At 33.4% G+C, this 19,805-nt stretch overlaps 2 protein-coding genes across 2 annotated transcripts; both read left to right on the plus strand.

Moving 5' to 3' along the window:
* Positions 1-1,126: 1,126 nt before the first annotated feature.
* Positions 1,127-2,974, plus strand: LOC142644254 (uncharacterized). The gene has a single exon (XM_075818902.1). The coding sequence runs from the start codon at positions 1,127-1,129 to the stop codon at positions 2,972-2,974; it is 1,848 nt and encodes a 615-aa protein (XP_075675017.1).
* Positions 2,975-14,108: 11,134 nt separating this feature from the next.
* On the plus strand, positions 14,109-18,619 carry LOC142643384 (putative protein phosphatase 2C 63). Its single transcript, XM_075817994.1, has 4 exons — positions 14,109-14,632; positions 15,372-15,745; positions 17,473-17,709; positions 17,993-18,619. The coding sequence occupies exons 1-4, from the start codon at positions 14,353-14,355 to the stop codon at positions 18,266-18,268; spliced, it is 1,167 nt and encodes a 388-aa protein (XP_075674109.1). The 5' UTR covers positions 14,109-14,352; the 3' UTR covers positions 18,269-18,619.
* Positions 18,620-19,805: the final 1,186 nt, after the last annotated feature.

The following is a 19,805-nucleotide window of genomic DNA, read 5'->3' on the forward strand; positions in this document are numbered from 1 at the left end:
TAATTGAATTATGTTGTATGCTCTAATGTGTATTGATTTTTCAGCAAAGTGATGACGTGGTATTTATTCATTGGTGGCGTAGAACCTCACTTTTGCGCCAGCTCCTGACCGAAGTTAATCTCTTTTTGATATTCCTTTACCTTTTTTTCTTTTCTCAGCTTGGATCAACTCTTCTATCTTGGATGTCAAAAAAAAAAACCTTGAATCAATTCACTTTTTTTTTGTTTGTGCATTAGTTGCTCTCCTCTGAATATGACCTATCATAAGCAACTAATTACTTATAATTATTGCTTTGTTGAATTATTTTCAATTCTTCTTCATTCCCATCCCCCTCAATATTATTATTTAATTTGATGATTGATTTCAAATGCATTTATGTCCTAACTTGTCTCCTTTGGTAAATTCCATGTTCTCCATTGGATTAAGTTGTAGTTAACTTCTTCCCTCTACAAATAATTGTAGGAACTTTTAGTCACAAACCTATTGATGATTATTTAGAATTGGTTGTAAGGGAACATAGATACTTAAATCACAATATTCATATTGTGTAATTGGGTGTGCAAAAGACTAAAAAGGTTATTGGGTGGTCAATTAGTAAAGCCTAATGTTAAAGAATTTGAGTGAGAATCACGCCTACACCCAAATATATATATATATATATATATATATATATATATTCTCTAAAACAAGCAATCTTACCGTACTCACTAGGATAGTTTACCAATGTTGTTAGTGAAAATTGGATTAACAAACGCTTAACTATTTAGGCTGAGCAAATTACCATGTTTCCTAACTTAATGCTTTGCTAGTTGTAGTTTGACCGGATTTACATCTAACCATTAATGCCTAAATATATGGGGTGTATCTTTTTATTCTTTTCTTGCTCAACACTCCCCAAACAAAAATTTGCAAAGAAGAGTGAACTTTTTTTTTTTTTTTTTTTGATAAGAAGAAGAGTGAACTTATCACTCCCATAACCTTGATGCCCAAGGAATCCCATCTATATAATATGAACTCTATCACCAATCCTAAAGCCTTACAGAAAGAAAAAGCCTTAAACCCAAAAATTCTCACGCAACCGCCAGACTCACTCAAGCCCAATCTGATCTGAGCAACCAAAATCAATATGCCTCCTCTACTAGGCCCTCCGGAGCTTCATCTTCCGGCTAAGCTTAAACCCATCACAAAACTAGAAACACACTCAACCGTACTCCTATCCAACAACTTCAACCCTTGCCTAGAGTTTTTTCTCAGAACCTGTTCCAATGACCCACGACAGAGTTATTATCAAGACGACTGGATTGATAAAGTTTGGGGACACCAGTGGCTTGACGACTGCCTTGAAAAAGCTTGGAAACAGGATCCTCTCACCACTCTAAAGCTCATATATTACCAGAGAATCTTTGGTGGGAGTGACAAAACAGCGTTTTACGCCGCAGCTAAATGGTTGCACAAGTATCATCCGCTAACTCTAGCTTGCAATGCCATGGTTTTTGGAGCTATGGGCTGGTTCCATGAATTGTTGGAGATTCTTCATAGTCTTGAGTGGTACATTAGTCAGCAGGATTGGAAAAGAATCGAAAAAAACATAATCAAGAAAACCAAGAAAGAGGGTAGAAAAGATAGTACAGTGAAAGAGGGTAGAAAAGATGATGGCAAAAGAGATGAGCCTGTTGTACTGAAAAAAGAAAGAAATATGCTTGGATTTAAATTAGCAGTAGAGAGTTACCAGAAAGATGGAAGCTACCGATACTTGCATAATCGGATATCAGATTTATTTTCTGAGTTTCTCAGATCAGATATGCAGTTTTTGTGCTCTGGTGAGATTGAAAAAATCAGCTTTGCTTCCAAGTGGTGTCCTTCAATTGATTCAGTTTATGACACACATACCATTATGTGTGAAGGTATAGCAAGAAAGGTTTTTCCACGTGATGCCTATGCAGAATACAGAGATATTGAAGAGGCTCATTATGCTTACAGGGTTCGTAATCGTCTGCAGACACAAGTTCTTGCCCCACTACGCAAAGCCCTCGAGTCAAGAGAGAGAAATTCGGGTGCAAAAAAGCGGGAGTCATTCACAAATCGTGCTGTTAAGGCGTCGATGAAGAGTTACAAGAAGATCTACGAGGAAAAAGATGAGGGTCTTAGATTTAGGCATTATTTGATGTTGTGTAGTGTGTGGGGAAGGCCAACAATTGGTGCTGGACTAAAATTTCCTCACCAAATTATAGCCTCGTTGAAGAACAATCATGATGATTGTGAAGAGGAACTTCAATGGGGAAAGCTAATTGGAGAATGTAGGAGACAAGGGAAATTTAGGAATTGTTTAGCCATCTGTGGCTTATCTGAAAGCATGAGAGGTACATTTATGGAGGAAATTGCTGTGGCAATGGCGCTATTTATCTCGGAACTCAGTGACTATCCATGGAAAGGGAAGGTATTCACATTCAGTGAATATCCTAAATTTCGCAGAATTGAAGGGGATAGTCTTCGATCAAAGGCAGAGTTTATAAGGCAAATGGATTGCAAGGAGAGCTTGAATTTTATCAAAGTTTATGATCGGATTCGGCAAATTGGAATTGAGGAAAAAGTTAATAATGAGAACATGGTGAAGAGGATTTTTGTTTTTACAGATAGAGATTTTGAAACTGTAGACATAAATCAATGGGCTTCAGACTATAAGGAAGTATGGAAGAGCTATAGACCTAGAGGGTATAAGACAGTGCCAGAAATTGTTTTTTGGAATCTCAAGGATTCCATTGGTTGTCCAAGGGAGATCAGAACAGAGAAACACCATAGAGGGTGGTTGATGCTTCACGGGTATTCAAAAACTCTGATGAGTTTGTTCTTGAAGGAAGACGGGGTTGTAAAATTGGGGAGTGTAAATATGTTGAATTCTGTTCCAACACCAGAAGATGTGATGAAATCTGCCATTTCTAGAGAAGAATTCAATGATGTACTTGTGCTCGATTGATGTAGGCACAAATTATGTAATAAAAATTTTGCTTTGTAATACTACCTCAAGTAATAAAAAGTTTAAACTTCTAGATTTTTCTCGATTTTTTGATGATAGCTAATGAATTTCGTAATAAAAGAAAGGGATTCGATAATTACACAGATGAGGGATATAATTTAAGTTCATGCAGGTTCTGATAACATTATATAGAACAAAGAGCATCCAGAGTAGGTTCTTCCATCAATAAACATGTTATAACCTTTGCTCTCAATCAGATAATATAATAAGGTTCTTCGCAGCATTCCTTGAAGCTTCCTAGATTTTGATGTCATTCAATAAGGGAGCTAACTCTCTGTGCACCTGTAAACAAGTATCAATTGTCCATAGGATTCTATAGAAATTTCGTAATTACTTTCAGAGGTATACGTGAAACTTGCCATAGCACTAATTAATGTTGAGCTGAATTCCAAAACCAAAAGGCTAGTTTGAGTTGCTCATTTTAGCCATTTGCTCATTCATATTATCCACAATCTTCAGGCATTACTTGCCACAAAATAAACTCCTAATTCAATGCCCCCACAAAATTGTTGTATATATAGATATATACAAGGATAGGCTGCAATAATGATGTTTAAGTTTGGAGAATATGGTTTCATAAAGTGAAAATTCGAAAATCAATATTTTTGATCGGCTGAAACTTTGTCTCGATCGATCGAAAATGGTAAGAAAATAATCCTAGAGTTTCTAAATGTCTTGATCACTGTTCGATTGATTGAAAAGAGCACTCGATCGATCAAAAGTAATTTTCGATCGATCGGAAAATCGTGAAACAAGATTTTTTGCAGAATTTTCTGGTGACTGTTCAGAAAGATTGAAAAGATTTCAAGCCTTGTTAACGGTTTTATGAAACATTTTAACTCTCCATATGTGCCTTTTGATGAAATATAACCATATGGGCATAAATAGAGACTTATGTTCACTTGAAAATAGTAAGTTAGAGTGAAACACAAGAAATCATACGGTCATTCTCCAGAATTGCTATTTGTAGAATCCAACATCTTGGTTGTATTTTGAAGACAAATTTGCAATAACCATTTAGCAACAATAGTGTGGATGGCAAATATTATCTAAGGAAAATGATATAGTGCCTCCAAGTTATCTATTTTCTATTTATCTTTTGTATTAATTTTGTTCTTCCATTATTACTTTGTGTAATATCCCCAACAAAAATCAGCTCGATTTTATTCCATTTTTATCTTAAAGATGATAGTTTTAATGAACTCGAAAGGGCACAATTCTTCATTCTTGTACAATGAAGCTCTCATTATTTAATAAATAGAAAGTATTTTCGAGGATGACCAATCTTTCATCACTTTTTCCTTTTGTTGCATCATTTGTGTTAATCACTAGTGAATTGGCACTGGGAGATTCTTGATTGGATTTTACAAAGTTTGGACTTTGTTGCTAAGATTTTTCGTAGGTATTTGCATTTATATTAAATTTCAATATTGTGACAGTTTTTTGTAAATGTTTTTATTTGTTATTTTTGTTAATTTTGGAATAGTGTAGCAAAAAGAATTAATATAGCATATTGGATTGTGTATATACATATATTTTTTCTTCCATAAATTTTTGTCATTTGAAGGTGCATCAAAAATCTTAACAACTATGTAATTTTTAAAACCATCATTTAGATTGAATTCATTCAAATGAAGTAGGAAAATCCATTTTTTTTCCTAATTTTTTTTTTTCAAATAACATGAGATTCCTTCTCCAATATCAATAGTTTTACAATAATTTAAATAAATTGTAGCTCAGTTTATTTTTCAACGAAATCTCTTGTAGATTTATTTAAGATTTTCTCAGCATCTCAATTAAATTTCACAAAATTTGTTTTGTCAATTGCATCAAAAACTTCAATTTGAATCATGTATCTGAAGTAGTTTGCAATTGTGTGTGCGTGTGTGTGTATATATATATATATATTTATTTATTTATAGTAGTTATAGTTAGATAAATATATTATAAACATTTGGAGAGTATGTAGTTAATGTGAGTGCCCCTAACTTTGGGATAGAAAGATTTGTTTTTGTTTCACATTTTTCACACCAAAATGATCCTGCTTGTGATTTGACATTCCTTTTGCAAAGTACACACAAAATGTAATACCAACCCATTGTTGTACCAATGTTACTAATTGTTGCAATATCCTAGCAGTTCACATCTTGTAATGAACTTTGAAATTAATATGTATTATTTTTTTAATGTAAATAATATGATGTATTATTATTTTATGTAAATGATGAGTATAATTTGAAATGGTTAACAATCTTGTTTTGTAGGATCTCATTCAATGCATTTTATCTTTACTATTGTCTTTATATTATGGGTAAATTATAAAATTGATCCCTATCTTTTACAACATATTTCAATTTGGTCTCTAACCTTTTTAATGATGTGTTAATTTGGTCCTTAACGTTATCCTTGGAAGGGAAAAGCTAATGTGTCAAATGGAATAATAAAAAATAATTTTTCATGCCACATCAATTGCTAACTATACAACCATTTCAGACTAAAACAAAATGTTAAATGACACATGACAATTTACTAATCCTACGGTTTAAAAAAAAGCCCACTTTCTGTGTAATTTCCTCATCTTCTTTTCCTCACTTCACCTCTCTCTACAACATTGCCACCATCACCTAAGCATGAGAGACCCATCGATACAAGCTTTGATTCAACCCAAGATTCCAAAGAAAATAATCCAATACCGTCTCCCTTCTCTAGACCTATTATCCAGTAAGATTAGAATTTTAAATAAAAAAACATTGAAATTTTTTTTCCAGATCTGTTAATATTAATCATTGTTAAATATAACAATATAAAAATCTGAAGACAATGCTAATATCAATTCATTCGAATCATATAGACATTTACAAATATAGATCACAAACAATAGGGAATATTACTACATTGCAGAAGCATTATGCCCAATCTCCAACAGCAAACAATCCCAATCAGCAACCTTGTTGCTCTACTTTGCATCCTGTCTTACTGGGTAATAAAGTTCGGCTACCCAATCGGCTTTTCGGCGCCTCCTATCCTTAGCTGCAAACCCATCCACACCATCTTATAATTTCCGCATTTTCTTGTGATCAACACAATGTGTGTTCCGAAATTTCCTGACGTTGGTGAAGTGGACAATGGGGGTGGACCGACGAAGGACAAAAGCTTATGAATTACTAACTTTAGGATTACTAATTTTAATTTGGTTTTTTTTTTTAATCTGATGTGGTGGTATAGTTAGCAGTTGATGTGGCATGAAAAATCAATTTTTATTCTTCATTTGACACATTAGCTTTTTTCCATCCAAAAAATAATAGCATGAACCAAATTAACACAACATTAAAAAGGTTAAAGACTAAATTGACACAATAAAAAAAGTTAAGGACCAAATTGAGATATGGTGTAAAAGGACCAACTTTGTAATTTACCCTTATATTATTTAAAGACAAATCCTCCTATGAAAATTGTTTTGCATGTATTTTTGGTATTTCTTATATATGATCATGTTTATTACCATTTTTATCATTGAATTTCTTTAAAAAAAAAATTAAGTTAATGACATTTTGTAAGATAGTATATGCTATTTATTAGACTTTTTGTTATTATAAATTTTAGAAATATGCACTTGTCAATTATTTAAACAACTTAGGGATCTCAAGATTTTTTTTTTTCGCATTGGTTGATGACAAAGAATTTGTCTGCATAAATTGCATAGAACATTATTAATAGACAAAAGCATATTGAATTGACATTGGGAAAAAATGAAGACATGATTTCATGAGAATTAGATTTTTTAGGAGTATTATCTATATGTGTGGGAGGAACAAGAGAGTTTGAAAGAAGTAAAAGTTTTTTCTTTGATTTACAAGTGGGAAAGGTCAAACTTTGGTCATAATATGCAATGTAATAACTGGGCTTGAGTTTTTCATAAAGTTCTTCTTACTTTTAAATGGTAATTCATTTTGTAGTGAATAACTTTTGTTTTAATTGGTCTAATTGCCTAAAACAGCTTATATTTAATAATATAGTAAAAAGAAGTTACTATGATCTATTGAGTAATAGTAAAAAGTACTTAATAAAAAGAGGTAAAAAAAATGCTAAATTTATAAAATAGTAAAAATAAGTTACTATAATCTATTGAGTAACAGTAAAGAAAACTTAATGAAAAGAGATAAAAAAAAAAAAAAAAAAAGCTAAATGCAACATTAGAGTGCCACGTGACAGGACCTCATGCACTCTCACATGAGGTATTTGTTTTTATACATAATAGTCGTTAACCCGTGCGATGCACGGAAAAACTATTGACTTTGAAAAAAAATCCAACAATGAGTAAATAAACATTTTGCTAGTTAGTATTTTTTTTTTTTAAAAAAAATGAAGAAATATTTAACTTCTAAAATTTTCCATAGTTTAGAATTATTGTTTAACATTGAACTTTATTGAGTTACAAGTATATAGTTACCGAAACCTACAAAGTAATTTACAATTCTTAAATTAATAAAGCAAAACTCCTAATAGTTATATATACACACACAGACACTCAAAACTAATATAAACTGCAAATATATAAACGAAGACCATGATATGAGAAAGACACACCAAGTTTCAAATTTGAGTAGCAATATGACTTTCTTATAGTAATAACAATATAGACACTTTAAAACATTGAACAATATCAAAATTACAATACCTAATTCCATTATCTTTTATATTGAATCCAGACAAATAATTAATTAAAATTAATCCAAACAAATAATTAATCAACCAAAAATTATAACTTTTGATACGAAAACAAAAAATTACATGAACTTAAATAAAAAACATTTAAGGTGAAGAATTAAGATCAACTTACTGAGACACAAATACCAAAAACCCCAAGACTTAAAACCTCAAAATTTATAGAATCCCCAAATTCTACTTCAAAACCAAATCAAGTTCAACAAATTTATATATAACATTCTAAATAAAAAAATGTATTGTTACCTAGGCTAGAAGACATAGGTTTCAGCTTTGATTTTTCTCCAAAAAAAAATTATAGGAATGCTTTATCTACCATGTACATAAAAAAAAATAATTAGTAGAAATTTCAACCCAAAAACCAAACCCACAAAAACAATGTCAATATAAATATGAAGATTAACCCAAATACTCAAAAGAAAATCAATTCTAAACATAATAAAAGAATAAGATAAAAAAAATCTTAGGCACATATGAAAGCAAATAAAATATTCAAGATAAAAGATAAAATTCATTAATAACAATATAAAAAAAATCCACATAAGTTGAATTGAAATTTTATTAATAATAACAATATAAAAAAAATTTGACATAAAGTTCATTAACCAAAGAAGAAAGTTGAATCAAATTGCTTGCGTTTTTTTATTTATTACGTTAGTCTCTTTTTTTTTTTTTTTTTTTTTTTGTTAATCCTAAAGTGAAGTTAAGTTTAGGGTTTTGAGGTAGTAATTGCTAAGGTTTTGAGTAGGGAAAAGAGACTCCTAACAGGAGTCCTTCTCACTTTTTTTTTTTCTTTTTTTTTAATCCTAAATCTTTTTTTTTTCTTTTTTGTTACATGAGACTCTTTTTTTTTTTTTTTCTTTTTTAATCCTAAAGTGAAGTTAAGTTTAGCATTTTGAGGTGGTAATTGTTAGGACTTTGAGGAAGGGAGAGAGAGTCCTAATAGGAGTCTCTCTTTCTTTCTCTCTCTCTCTCTCTCTCTCTCTCTCTCTCTTAATCTAGCGTGAGTTTTTTTTTTTTTTTTTTTTTAGTCCTATTTTCAACGTGAGTCTCTTTTTTTCATTGATTTTTTTTTTTTTAAGTCCTATCAGAATTTTTGTTTTTATTTATTTAAATAATGCTGATGTGTAAAATTGTGGAAATATCAACCACAAGTCAGAGGCTTTGTGTATATATATATATATATATATATATATAGATGTGGGAAGAGGAACAATCCCTACATGGACCTAGAGCCAAAGAAGTTGCTGGACCACGGCAAAGTAATTGGGCCTGACCTTTGTGCAATGGGCTTAAAGTTGGTTCGTCCTAGATATGGAGGACAAGGTTAAGTACCACAGGCAGTCCGTTCCTGCGAGAAAGGTAAATTATTAGCTTGCCTAAGACATGGAGCGCAGATCATCAACACGTGGCCTCTAGAAGATACTAGTGATCACAGGAAACTCCTAGAAGGCACAAGAAGGAGGAAAATCTTTGCCTCTGCATTAATGAGTGGGTTTTTACCTAACTTCTGTCGCATTAATGGCGCATAAGATAGCCTGAACAGTACACGTAACCCCCAAGCCATCAAAGTCCCATGATAAGAAGGTGAGGAAACTGATATAAGAGAAAAATATCTCTACTACTCTAGGTAGAAGTAGAACAGTTGTAAGGGTAAGAACAAGGGTTGAAGCTATAAAAGGGGAAAGGGGCCAAAAGAAGGAGGATCCAGAAAGAAGGAAGAAAAAACCTATCTCTGGAAAAAAGAAAGAGAGAGATAAAGAGAAAGAGAGACAACGTGTGCAACACCACGGGAATATAAGTTGGAACTTCCCACAGTTAGTAAAGCTTTGATTGTAATAGTATTGGTAGTATTATAATGGTCAAAGAAATCCATTATTTGTGTTTCCCATTGTAGAGTGCATTTTCCCGCTATTTTCCTCTATTTTGATTAAGTGGGTGATTGTAAAAGATTTCTGAGGTGTGTTCCTTGGGGATTATTTTTAGTATCCCTACAATAGATTATCAACGTTTGAGTTTGAGTTTAAGTTTAACTTGTTAAAGAGATGGAGTTTCACTCCTTATTAAAGGTCTGTTTGGATAGAGCTTATTGCTGAAAACTGAAAACTGAAAATACTGTAGCAAAATAATTTTTTTATGTGTGAATAGTACCGTGGGACCCATTTTTAATAAAAAAAAATCTGTAAAGTGAAGTTTGTGGGTCCCATGAACAGTACACGGGACCCACAAATGTGCTGAAAGTCAACAAAATGCGGCTACTGTTCATGCACAGTAACATGAACAGCAGCCTTGTCCCCTATGAAACGCATGCAGCAGAAGGAAAAAAAAAAAAAAACGCTGAAGTCGCAGACGCTAACTTTTTCATCCGTATCCAAACTCAGCCTAAGTTTAGATTAAACAAAAATAATTTTGTTTTAAAAAAATGATAATGATGAGTTTGAGTTTAAGTTGGACTTGTTAGAGAGATAGATTTCACTCCTTATTAAATTTGGACTAAAAAATATAATTTATTTAAATAAATGATAATTTTATGTAAATATTGTACTGATGTGAAAAATTGTGATAGTTTCAAAGGTTTCGGTTTTATATATATGTTGATTGATATTGATTATTTGATGTTGCCTAAAGAGAAAAAAAAAAAAAAAAAATGAGGGTATTAGATTTTGGCATTATTTGATGTTGTCTAGCGTGTGGGGAAGGCCAAAAATTGGTGCTGGACTAAAATTTCCTGACCAAATCATAGCCTCGTTGAAGAACAATCATGATGATAACAAAGAGGCACTTCAGTGGGGGGAAGCTGATTGGAGAATGTAGGAGACAAGGGAAATTTAAGAATTCTTTAGCCATTTGTGGCGTGTCCAAAAGCATGAGAGGTACATTTATGGAGGAAATTGCTGTCACAATGGGGCTATTTATCTCGGAACTGAGTGACTATCCATAAAAAGGGAAGGTCTTCACATTCGGTGAATATCCTAAGTTTTGCAAAATTGAAGGGGATAATCTTCAATCGAAGACCAAGTTTATAAGGCAAATAAATTGCGAGAAAAGCTTGAATTTTATCAAAATTTATGATCAGAGTCGGCAAATTGGAATCACAGAAAAAGTTAAAAAGGAGAACATCGTGAAGAATATTTTTGTTTTCACAGATAGTGATTTTGAAAGGGCATTCATGGATCAATGGGTATTGGATTATAAGGAAGCATGGTGGAGCTATAGACCTAAATGGCATAATTCAGTGCCACAAATTGTTTTCTGGAATCTCAAGGGTCCCATTGGTTGTCCAATGGAGATCAGAACAGAGAGACCATAGAGGTTTACTGATGTTACTCGGGTATTCAAAAAATTTGATGAGTTTGTTCTTGAAGGGAGATGGGGTTGTAACATTGGAGAGTGTGAATATGATGAACTCTGTTCCAACACCATATGATGTGATGAAATCTGCCATTTCTAGAGAAGAATTATAGAATTTAGTTATATTTGAGTGATGTAATTACAAATTAAATAATGAAAATTTTGCTTTGTAATATTTCCCTCGAGTAATAAAAAGTTTGGAACTTCTAGGCTTTTCTTGATTTTCTGATGATAGCTAGAGAATTTCGTAAGAAAAGAAAGAGATGTGATATTTACACAGAGATAAGGGATATAATTTTAGTTAATTAAAGGTCTGATAATATTAGATAGAACAAAGAGTATCCAGAGTAGGTTCTTCATAAACATGTTATATAAACTTTGATCTCAGATTCTCAATAATGTTGAGCTGGATTCCAATGCCAAAAGGCCAGTTTGAGTTGCTCATTTTAGCCATATGCTCACTCATATGATATCACCCACAATCTTCAGGCATTCCTAGCCACAAAATAATCTCCTGATTAAATGCCCACAATCAGCATATTCTTATTCCATTTCAATCTAAAAGATAATTTTTTTTTTTTAATTTTTTAAATTTTTTATAATGAATTTGAAACTCCCACTCCCACTCCCACTCCCACTCCCACCATTCTTCATTCTTGTATAATGAAAGCTTTTTCGAAAACCCCTGCGTGTCCTAAGAACCAACTTCGTTGAAGGAAAAAACCTGTTGCATACAATGATAGTGTGCCACGTAGGAGTTCTAGAATTCCTCAGGCCAATTCTAAATACTTGGCTAGATTGGAAGATAGGTGTGAAAAGAACTTTGCTGCTATACATGAGAAGCTGCAGCCAAAACCTTGGGAGTGACGATCCTCATCATCATCTTTAATTATTGTATCATTTGAATTATCATTATTTTGATATTTGTTAGTATTTGTTATTGTTATCGCATTATCTTAAGAGTTATTCCTTAGTTACTAAATAAGTCTCCAATTGAGATATATTGTTTGGCTTATTTTTATTTTTTTGATAACCTAGCTTTAAATTATTAGGATGTAAGCCATTAGGAGGTTGTTGATGAATTACCACGTCAAGTAATTGGACGTTGCTTATTGAGTATAGGATCAAATAAGTTGTAGATTTGTGGTTAGATTTTGGAGGGAGTAGCCTAGAAACTGGATTAAAATAATTTGTAGGTTAGTGGAGCCACAACCAAAAAAAAAAAAGCTATTGTCGAGTTAATGTCGATAAAGTGAGCTGTTATGGTTGTTTGTTGCGGAGCTAGTGGTATGTTAGAATTCCACATAAATTAAGTGTAAGGTTGTGTATATAAGCTCTGGTTGCTAGCTAAATTTTAAGGATAAATTTTATCCATGAGTTTGTATCATTCTATGTGCAGAAACACTAATGTTTTTTTTAGTTGTTTTAGGCTGTGTATGTTTAATAAACACCATTGTCTTAGGCACTCCGATAAGCTAAGCTATGTCGGCTAGGAGTCCCAACCGTCGGAGAATCATGACACAATTTGACTTTGGTAATCGCCAATCAAGCCTGATTTTAGATGAAACCTAAGCTAGATTTTGATTGGAAAAGTGCGGATGCCTTGCTTGCTAGTTGTAATATCACTGTTGGTGTGGAGCCATCTTCTAGCAATACCTCCTATGAGTCTGTCATTTTCACAATGTAAACAGTGAAAACCACTAATTCTTTCAACATTTTTGTTCCGCACACAGATTTCTGCTCATAACCCCTTCCATAATTACCTCCAATTGAAAATGACATTAGTCCAATAACTTTGTCAGAAAATTCTTTGAAAATTGTAACTACAATTCACATCTTACACGAATACGAAGGACATTTTTTAATTTGTACCAGACTTTATTATTATTATTATTTTAAATAAACGGAAAATTTTCATTAAGGACTCCTAGAGGAGGCTGAACTCACTGTTGCAACTTAAGCTGGAGCCTGGTAGTTTTGCATTTGAGGTGGGTTTACGAGATATAATTCCAGTCTAGGGGCTTACAAAAATTATCACTTAATTTAATTTACGAAAGAAAAATTATGAAAACCTTACGAAAAAAAATAACACATTTATTAATACATAAAATTATACCAATTGCTTAAATTACAAAGCTTTGGTCCTATAAACAATATAAGGAAAGAACGAGTCTAGGACTTAAATTCCTAGCTAGGGAGTACAGTCTAAGAAAAAAAAGTAAAAAGAAATAACGTGGAAAGAACTAATCAAAGTTTGGTGATTATGCAAAGTTCGAATTCATGTGACTGAAGGAACAAATTAGTATTTAATTACCCCCAAAAGAGAAATAGTTAGCAACTATCTAGAATTTTGTATATTAACTTTCTACATTAAAAAAAAAAAAAACTGTTTCTTTATTTTTTTAAGAAGCTGATAAAAATAATACCTTACAAAATAAGGTTTTATAAAATTGTACAGAAATAAAGACTATAAAAATCCAAATTTATGATTTTTTTTTTCACTCTCCTTGTATGGTTCATCTTGACCCACTACAAAACAAAATTTTATACATACATATTTAAGGAGTAGGTGAAAAATTGGGTGAATGAAGGTTTAGACTGAATCTTGTTGTGTATTAGACCCAATGTAATACCAAAATATAACATGTTTTGGACATGTGTTCATATGGCATAAAGTCTAGTGCACTAGATTGACTATTGACTTAAGTCTTAAGCAAACAGACTTAAAAAAGATACTGCCCCAAACCACAATCTAATCTAAGGTGAGATATTCTCTTGACCAAAATTTTACAGATTTAACTCGCTCTCTGCTAATAAAGTCTTTCCAGCAAAACCCCATACAAAGCAAGTGCCACAACCCCATGAAAAATAAAGTCATACTTTTTATTTAAAAAAAAAACACAAGAAGGAAAAGTGAAAAACACACTGTTTTCTGTCTTTTTGAAAACGCGTAGAGTGAACTATAAACTATAAAAGCGTCATTGATGAGTCTTCTCCTCCTTCCTCTTGACGCGGTATCTCCTCACGACTTTCCTTTCTCTTTAACCCCACTCTCTCTCTCTCTCTCTCTCTCTCTTCCTAGAATTCCATTTTCCAAACCTACCTAAAAAAAAAACCATATTCAACAAACCAAACCCAACACAAACTCCATATAGACTTACTTTTGTTGTTGTTTTCCTATCTGGGACTGATTACAGAAAAACATAGCAACAATCTGAGAAACACAAGACCAACAACGACCGATGATGTTGCGTTCATGTTACAGGCCACTTGAGCGGTGCTTTGGGAGAAGAGGTTGTGGGTGTGGTGGTGGTGGCAACGATGGTCTTCTATGGCACACAGACCTTAAGCCACACGCATCTGGGGACTATTCCATCGCTGTGGTTCAAGCCAATTCTAGCCTTGAAGATCAAAGCCAGGTCTTTACTTCACCGTCTGCTACCTATGTTGGTGTCTATGATGGCCATGGTGGTCCTGAAGCTTCCAGATTCGTCAACAAACGCCTCTTTCCTTATCTCCATAGTATAATTCTCTTTTCTCTAACAAAAGCTTGTTTCTTTTTGTATATTTTGTAAATGGGTATTTGTTTTTGTTTGTGTATATCAATAAAAAAAAACGAAATTTTGTTTGTGGGAATGTTTGTTTGGTTGGGATATGAGGGTAAGGAAAGGACTTGAACATTTCTTTTCTCTATTTTGGGTTTTTGGGGGGTTGAGGATCTAGAAAATTTGGAATTTTTTCGATTGGTTGAGTTGGGTTTTTGTCTTTTTATTCGTATGGGAAGTGTTTGTTTTGGTTTAGCTAAGCTTTGTTTAATTGGTGTGAAAGTTGGAGAACTTCATACTTGTTTGGGTGTAGTGAAACTATTTTTCATTGGTTGATTTGGGCTTTTGTTGTTTTGGTTCATTGAACTATAGGAATTGTTTGTTTTGTTTAGATAGGGCCTGTGTGATGTTGAATTGTAGTAAAAGAAGAATGACCTCTAAATTTAATGAAGTTTTGGATGTTTGACAATTTAAGGGAACAGATTCCACCAGGTGTTTACTGTTCTGCAGATAGTGCCCCAAATTGATTTGGGTTCTCTTTAATTTCAATGATAAATGGTTTTTTTTTTTTTTTTTTAAAACAAAAAAAAAGAAGATGAGTTGGTCATTCTTGTTGTTTTCCTTCATTTTCTTTGCAACCAATCGAACGGTTGGAACTCGCCTTGGTGCATTGAGGCCCTCACTGTCTCATTCTCAGTTGTTTGTTTTGATGGTAGAATTTGCCAAGGAACAAGGTGGATTATCGGTGGATGTGATAAAGAAGGCATTTGATGCCACTGAGGAGGAATTTTTGCATTTGGTGAAGAGGGCATTGCCGGCACGGCCGCAAATTGCTTCAGTCGGGTCATGCTGTCTTGTTGGTGCTATTTCAAATGATGAATTGTATGTGGCAAATCTTGGGGATTCAAGAGCAGTTCTTGGCCGGAGAGATTCGGAGAGTAAGAAAAATTCAGTGGTGGCAGAACGGTTGTCGAATGATCATAATGTGGCCCTTGAGGAGGTGAGGAAGGAACTGGAAGCACTTCATCCTGATGATTCACATATTGTGGTGTATACCCGTGGAGTCTGGCGGATTAAGGGCATAATCCAGGTATGATGGGGTACCTGTGATTCAGTGATTTCTGTTTCATGCTAATATATTTACTAGTTGAAAACTGTTCCTTTCTTGTTGGTAATTTTGTACATCTGATAAAGAAGAGTTGCATGTATTTGTTCAAGCATCTTCTATCATCTGAGTAGCTTTAAGCTAGAGATCATTCTCAGCAGTCAAAATCTCTTGGGTCGAGTCTGTTTGAGAGGAATTTTTAAAAGTTGGTCAGAATAAAGTTGTTGCAAGCAGGATGAACTTGTATATGACTGTGATAAGTTTGTGCTATTTATATTTTTGGCTGAATTTTGTGATTTTTCTTGGTGTTATTTGATAGAATAACCATATTCTTCCTTCTATTATTGCATTATAATATGAGAAAAATAGAGAGCAGTATCTTTTGTATGCTCAATGATAGTGTTAAAGAAACCATTACATAATAAGATACAATCTTGTCTATGAGCATCACCCTTTGAATTGAAGGTTCTACCCCCAAAAAGTAAGATGCTTATGAGATTATTAGTCTGTCCAGTAGAATACACAATTGTTAAAGGCAAAAGGCTGTATTTGATCATTTTTAAAATATATAATAGGTATCTTTGACAAGTGCAAAATGTTACTATAACCATATCACGCTATATCCAATATCCATTGCTTTTTTCTGGACCGTTTCCTTTTGCTTGATGTAGAAAAAAAAAAAAGAATAAGAAAAAAGAATATATATTTGGAGGTTTGTGCCACACTGCTTGATGTGGTGTATCTGGCGGAAACAGAATTCTAGAAGTTTTGAGGGTCGTGAACGGTCCATCATTGAGTTTAAGTCTTTCTTCTCTTTTACTCTTCTTGAATGGTGTCTTGTTTTACCATCTTTTTCTTGTATTTCCCTTCCTGTATTGCTAAATCATTGTAATTTGGTTTCTTGATGTTGTTGCCTTTCTGTACATTTCCTATGTACTGGGCTGTGTTTTTTAATAAAATCTCTTTGTTACTTATAAAAGAAAAAGAAAAAGGATAATAAGATACAAGATTGTCTATGTGCACCACCCTTTGAATTGAAGGTTCTACCCCACAAAAGTAAAGATTCTTATGAGCTTATTAGTCTGGCCAGTAGAATACAAATAATTGTTAAAGGCAAAAAGCTGTCTTTGATAATTTTTAAATAGGTATCTTTTTTTTTTTTTTTTTGATAAGATTTAAATAGGTATCTTTGACATTTGACAAGTGCACAAGTTAACTATAATTATATCATGCTATATCCAACATTTATTGCTTTTTTCTGGACCATTTCCTTTTTCTTCATGTGGAAAAAGAAGAAGAAGAAAACACACACACACACACATGCATATTTAGATATATCTTTTGAGTTGTTCTAAGGGGGTTTATATCTTCCATCCTCTTCCAGGATTCTTATTCTCTGCTACCGATCCAGCATCTCATGCAGCTACGTTAAAAAGTACTATGTCTTCCATGCATGAGATGTACATGAAGACCCCCTGAAGCATAGTACTAAGGTCTATGTGACTAAGGGAGTTCATCATGGTTCCTTTCTTTTCAACTTTTTTGGGCATGTGGAACTTAATTTCTTGAGTATTTTATATAATATAAGCTGGAGTGAAATGTGTATTCATTGCTCTGGTTGTTTTTACTTCAAAATATCAGATAGCTGATTCATGACTTTAAGCAATGTGATCGATGAAGGAAGCTCTAATATATATATATTTTTTTCCCAGGTTTCGAGATCTATTGGCGATGTTTATCTGAAAAAACCTGAGTTTAACAGGGACCCAATTTTCCAGCAATTTGGAAACCCTATTCCTTTGAGGCGACCAGTTATGACAGCGGAACCCTCTATTCTTATTAGAAAGCTTAAGCCACAAGACTTATTTCTGATATTTGCATCAGATGGCCTATGGGAACAATTAAGTGATGAAGCAGCAGTAGACATTGTTTTCAAAAGTCCGAGAACTGTGAGTGCCCATCTTAAACTTATTTTTTTTAACTGATCTACAGCAAAAATCATGGCTCAGATTCAAGATATTTTTAGTTTATCCTATAACTATGTGCCTAATATACTCCTGTCATTGTTGGTCTTCATCTTAATATTTGGTTTGATGGAATACCTTGGAATCTTCCAATAAAATGGTTCAATTCTAATCATTATGGTAGCTGAGCATGTTATATGATCTTGTAAATTGTTGGGGTTAGACTACATGTGTGACACAATTCCATTCATTGATCTAATACATGCAGGGAATAGCTAAGAGATTGGTGAGAGCTGCCCTTCAGGAGGCTGCAAAGAAGAGAGAGATGAGATATGATGACATAAAGAAAATTGAAAAGGGAATAAGACGTCATTTCCATGATGATATCACTGTTATCGTAATTTACCTTGATCAGCATCAGCAAAATGGTTCCTCAAGTGCTAGATTTAAGCACAATGCAGTTTGCTGCACCAGTGCACCAGTTGACATTTATTCCCTAAATGCAGATGAGGAAGAAGATGATTTGCTGCACCCAGTTTTCTAAAGAAACAATAGTTGATTGACAACATATTTTACTAAGGTTATCATTACATAATAATTGAAGAATACGTGAGGGGAGCTCTTTTCTTTTCTTTTTTTACCTTGGATGAACATTCATTAGAAAAAGGTACAGTTCTGTAGATAATCAAGCTTGATGGATGCAGATGGGAACAAGCTGTCATGGCATATGCAAGTCAAGTTGTGACTCTTAATTCACCTTGTTATTGATTTTGCCTTGTTTGAGGTGATGATAAATGAATACCAGAATAGTGAAAGCACCATGAGAGCACCATTTTTGTAACTAACAGTTATCTACTTTATTAATCGCTGTGGTCTCCTTGTGATGTTCGAGTGAGGATCATGTAAGCAATTGCAGCAAATGAACAAGGCATGACAGCTCCTGGGATTGTTTGGTGAACCAGTTCCTAGTTGTAGGGCATGAGTGCATACTAAGCCCTTCCTGTGTACAAAAACATGTACTATTTTCGATTGTGGAGTGGACCAGTTTGACACTTCATATGAAAATATTAAAAAAACGTGCCAACCAGTTGAGCGCCAAGATTCGTGGTGCAATAAATGTAAACTAAAATCAATGGGAAATGGCAATTCATTATGTTTGTGGACCTGCATCAACTATCCTAGTACTTAGAAACTCAAAGTCCTGGCCAATATAAGGATGATCAGCTCACAGGAGGTAAGAAAGTGAGAAGGTAGGTGAGAGCAATAAAAAGTGAGTATTTTTGTTACACTGCAGACCTCAGTGTTTTTTCCTTTATTTTCTCTTTATTTTGAAGAGAAAAGTTTTGTGTGAGCCCAGGTGAAAAATGCATGCATCCCATACAAAAGTTTTTTTTTTTTTCCCTTCCAACTAAACAACACACAAATTCATTTTTTCTTATTTTTTTCTCTCCAAAATTTTTCATCCACTCTATTTCATCTCCAAACAAACACACTCTAAGAGTGACCAAACACTAATTTTTTTTTTCTTCTTATTTATTTTGAGCCTCACCCATTTTTGGCAACTTCATATTCCCTGACAAAGAAAAACTTAAAACATCATGGCTATGTTGAATAACGCAATGCCAAGGAGCTTCCACAGTCAACGGTGTAAGTCAAGGTGTGACAATTATTACTATAGTGCCTAGCTTCGCTTTCTAGTTCTAGAAGGTCCGAGTCCATGCACTAAAGACTTGGAAACTTCCTTCCTAGTTCGGCAAGGAGATAATGTCAGTGTGGGTCTTCGATTCTGTGCTGACTGAACAAACAACCATTAAACACACTGAAATTATCTCCTTGACTAACCAAACATGAAACAAACAAACGAGGAGTCATTCTTCAAGCACACGTAATAGGACTCAGAAGTTCATAAGGATGACCTTGCCAATTTGGACAATGGCTGCGGGATGGACACTTGGACCAGTCAACGGTGAGAGTAAAATGTAAATGATGGTTTAAAATTGGCAAAGATTTTGCCACATATAAGGCTCTGTTTGGTTGTGTGGTTCTAAAAGACATTTTTACATTTTAAATAACTTTACATA

Source organism: Castanea sativa, chromosome 7, assembly GCF_040712315.1.
Source record: "Castanea sativa cultivar Marrone di Chiusa Pesio chromosome 7, ASM4071231v1".
NCBI lineage: Eukaryota > Viridiplantae > Streptophyta > Magnoliopsida > Fagales > Fagaceae > Castanea > Castanea sativa.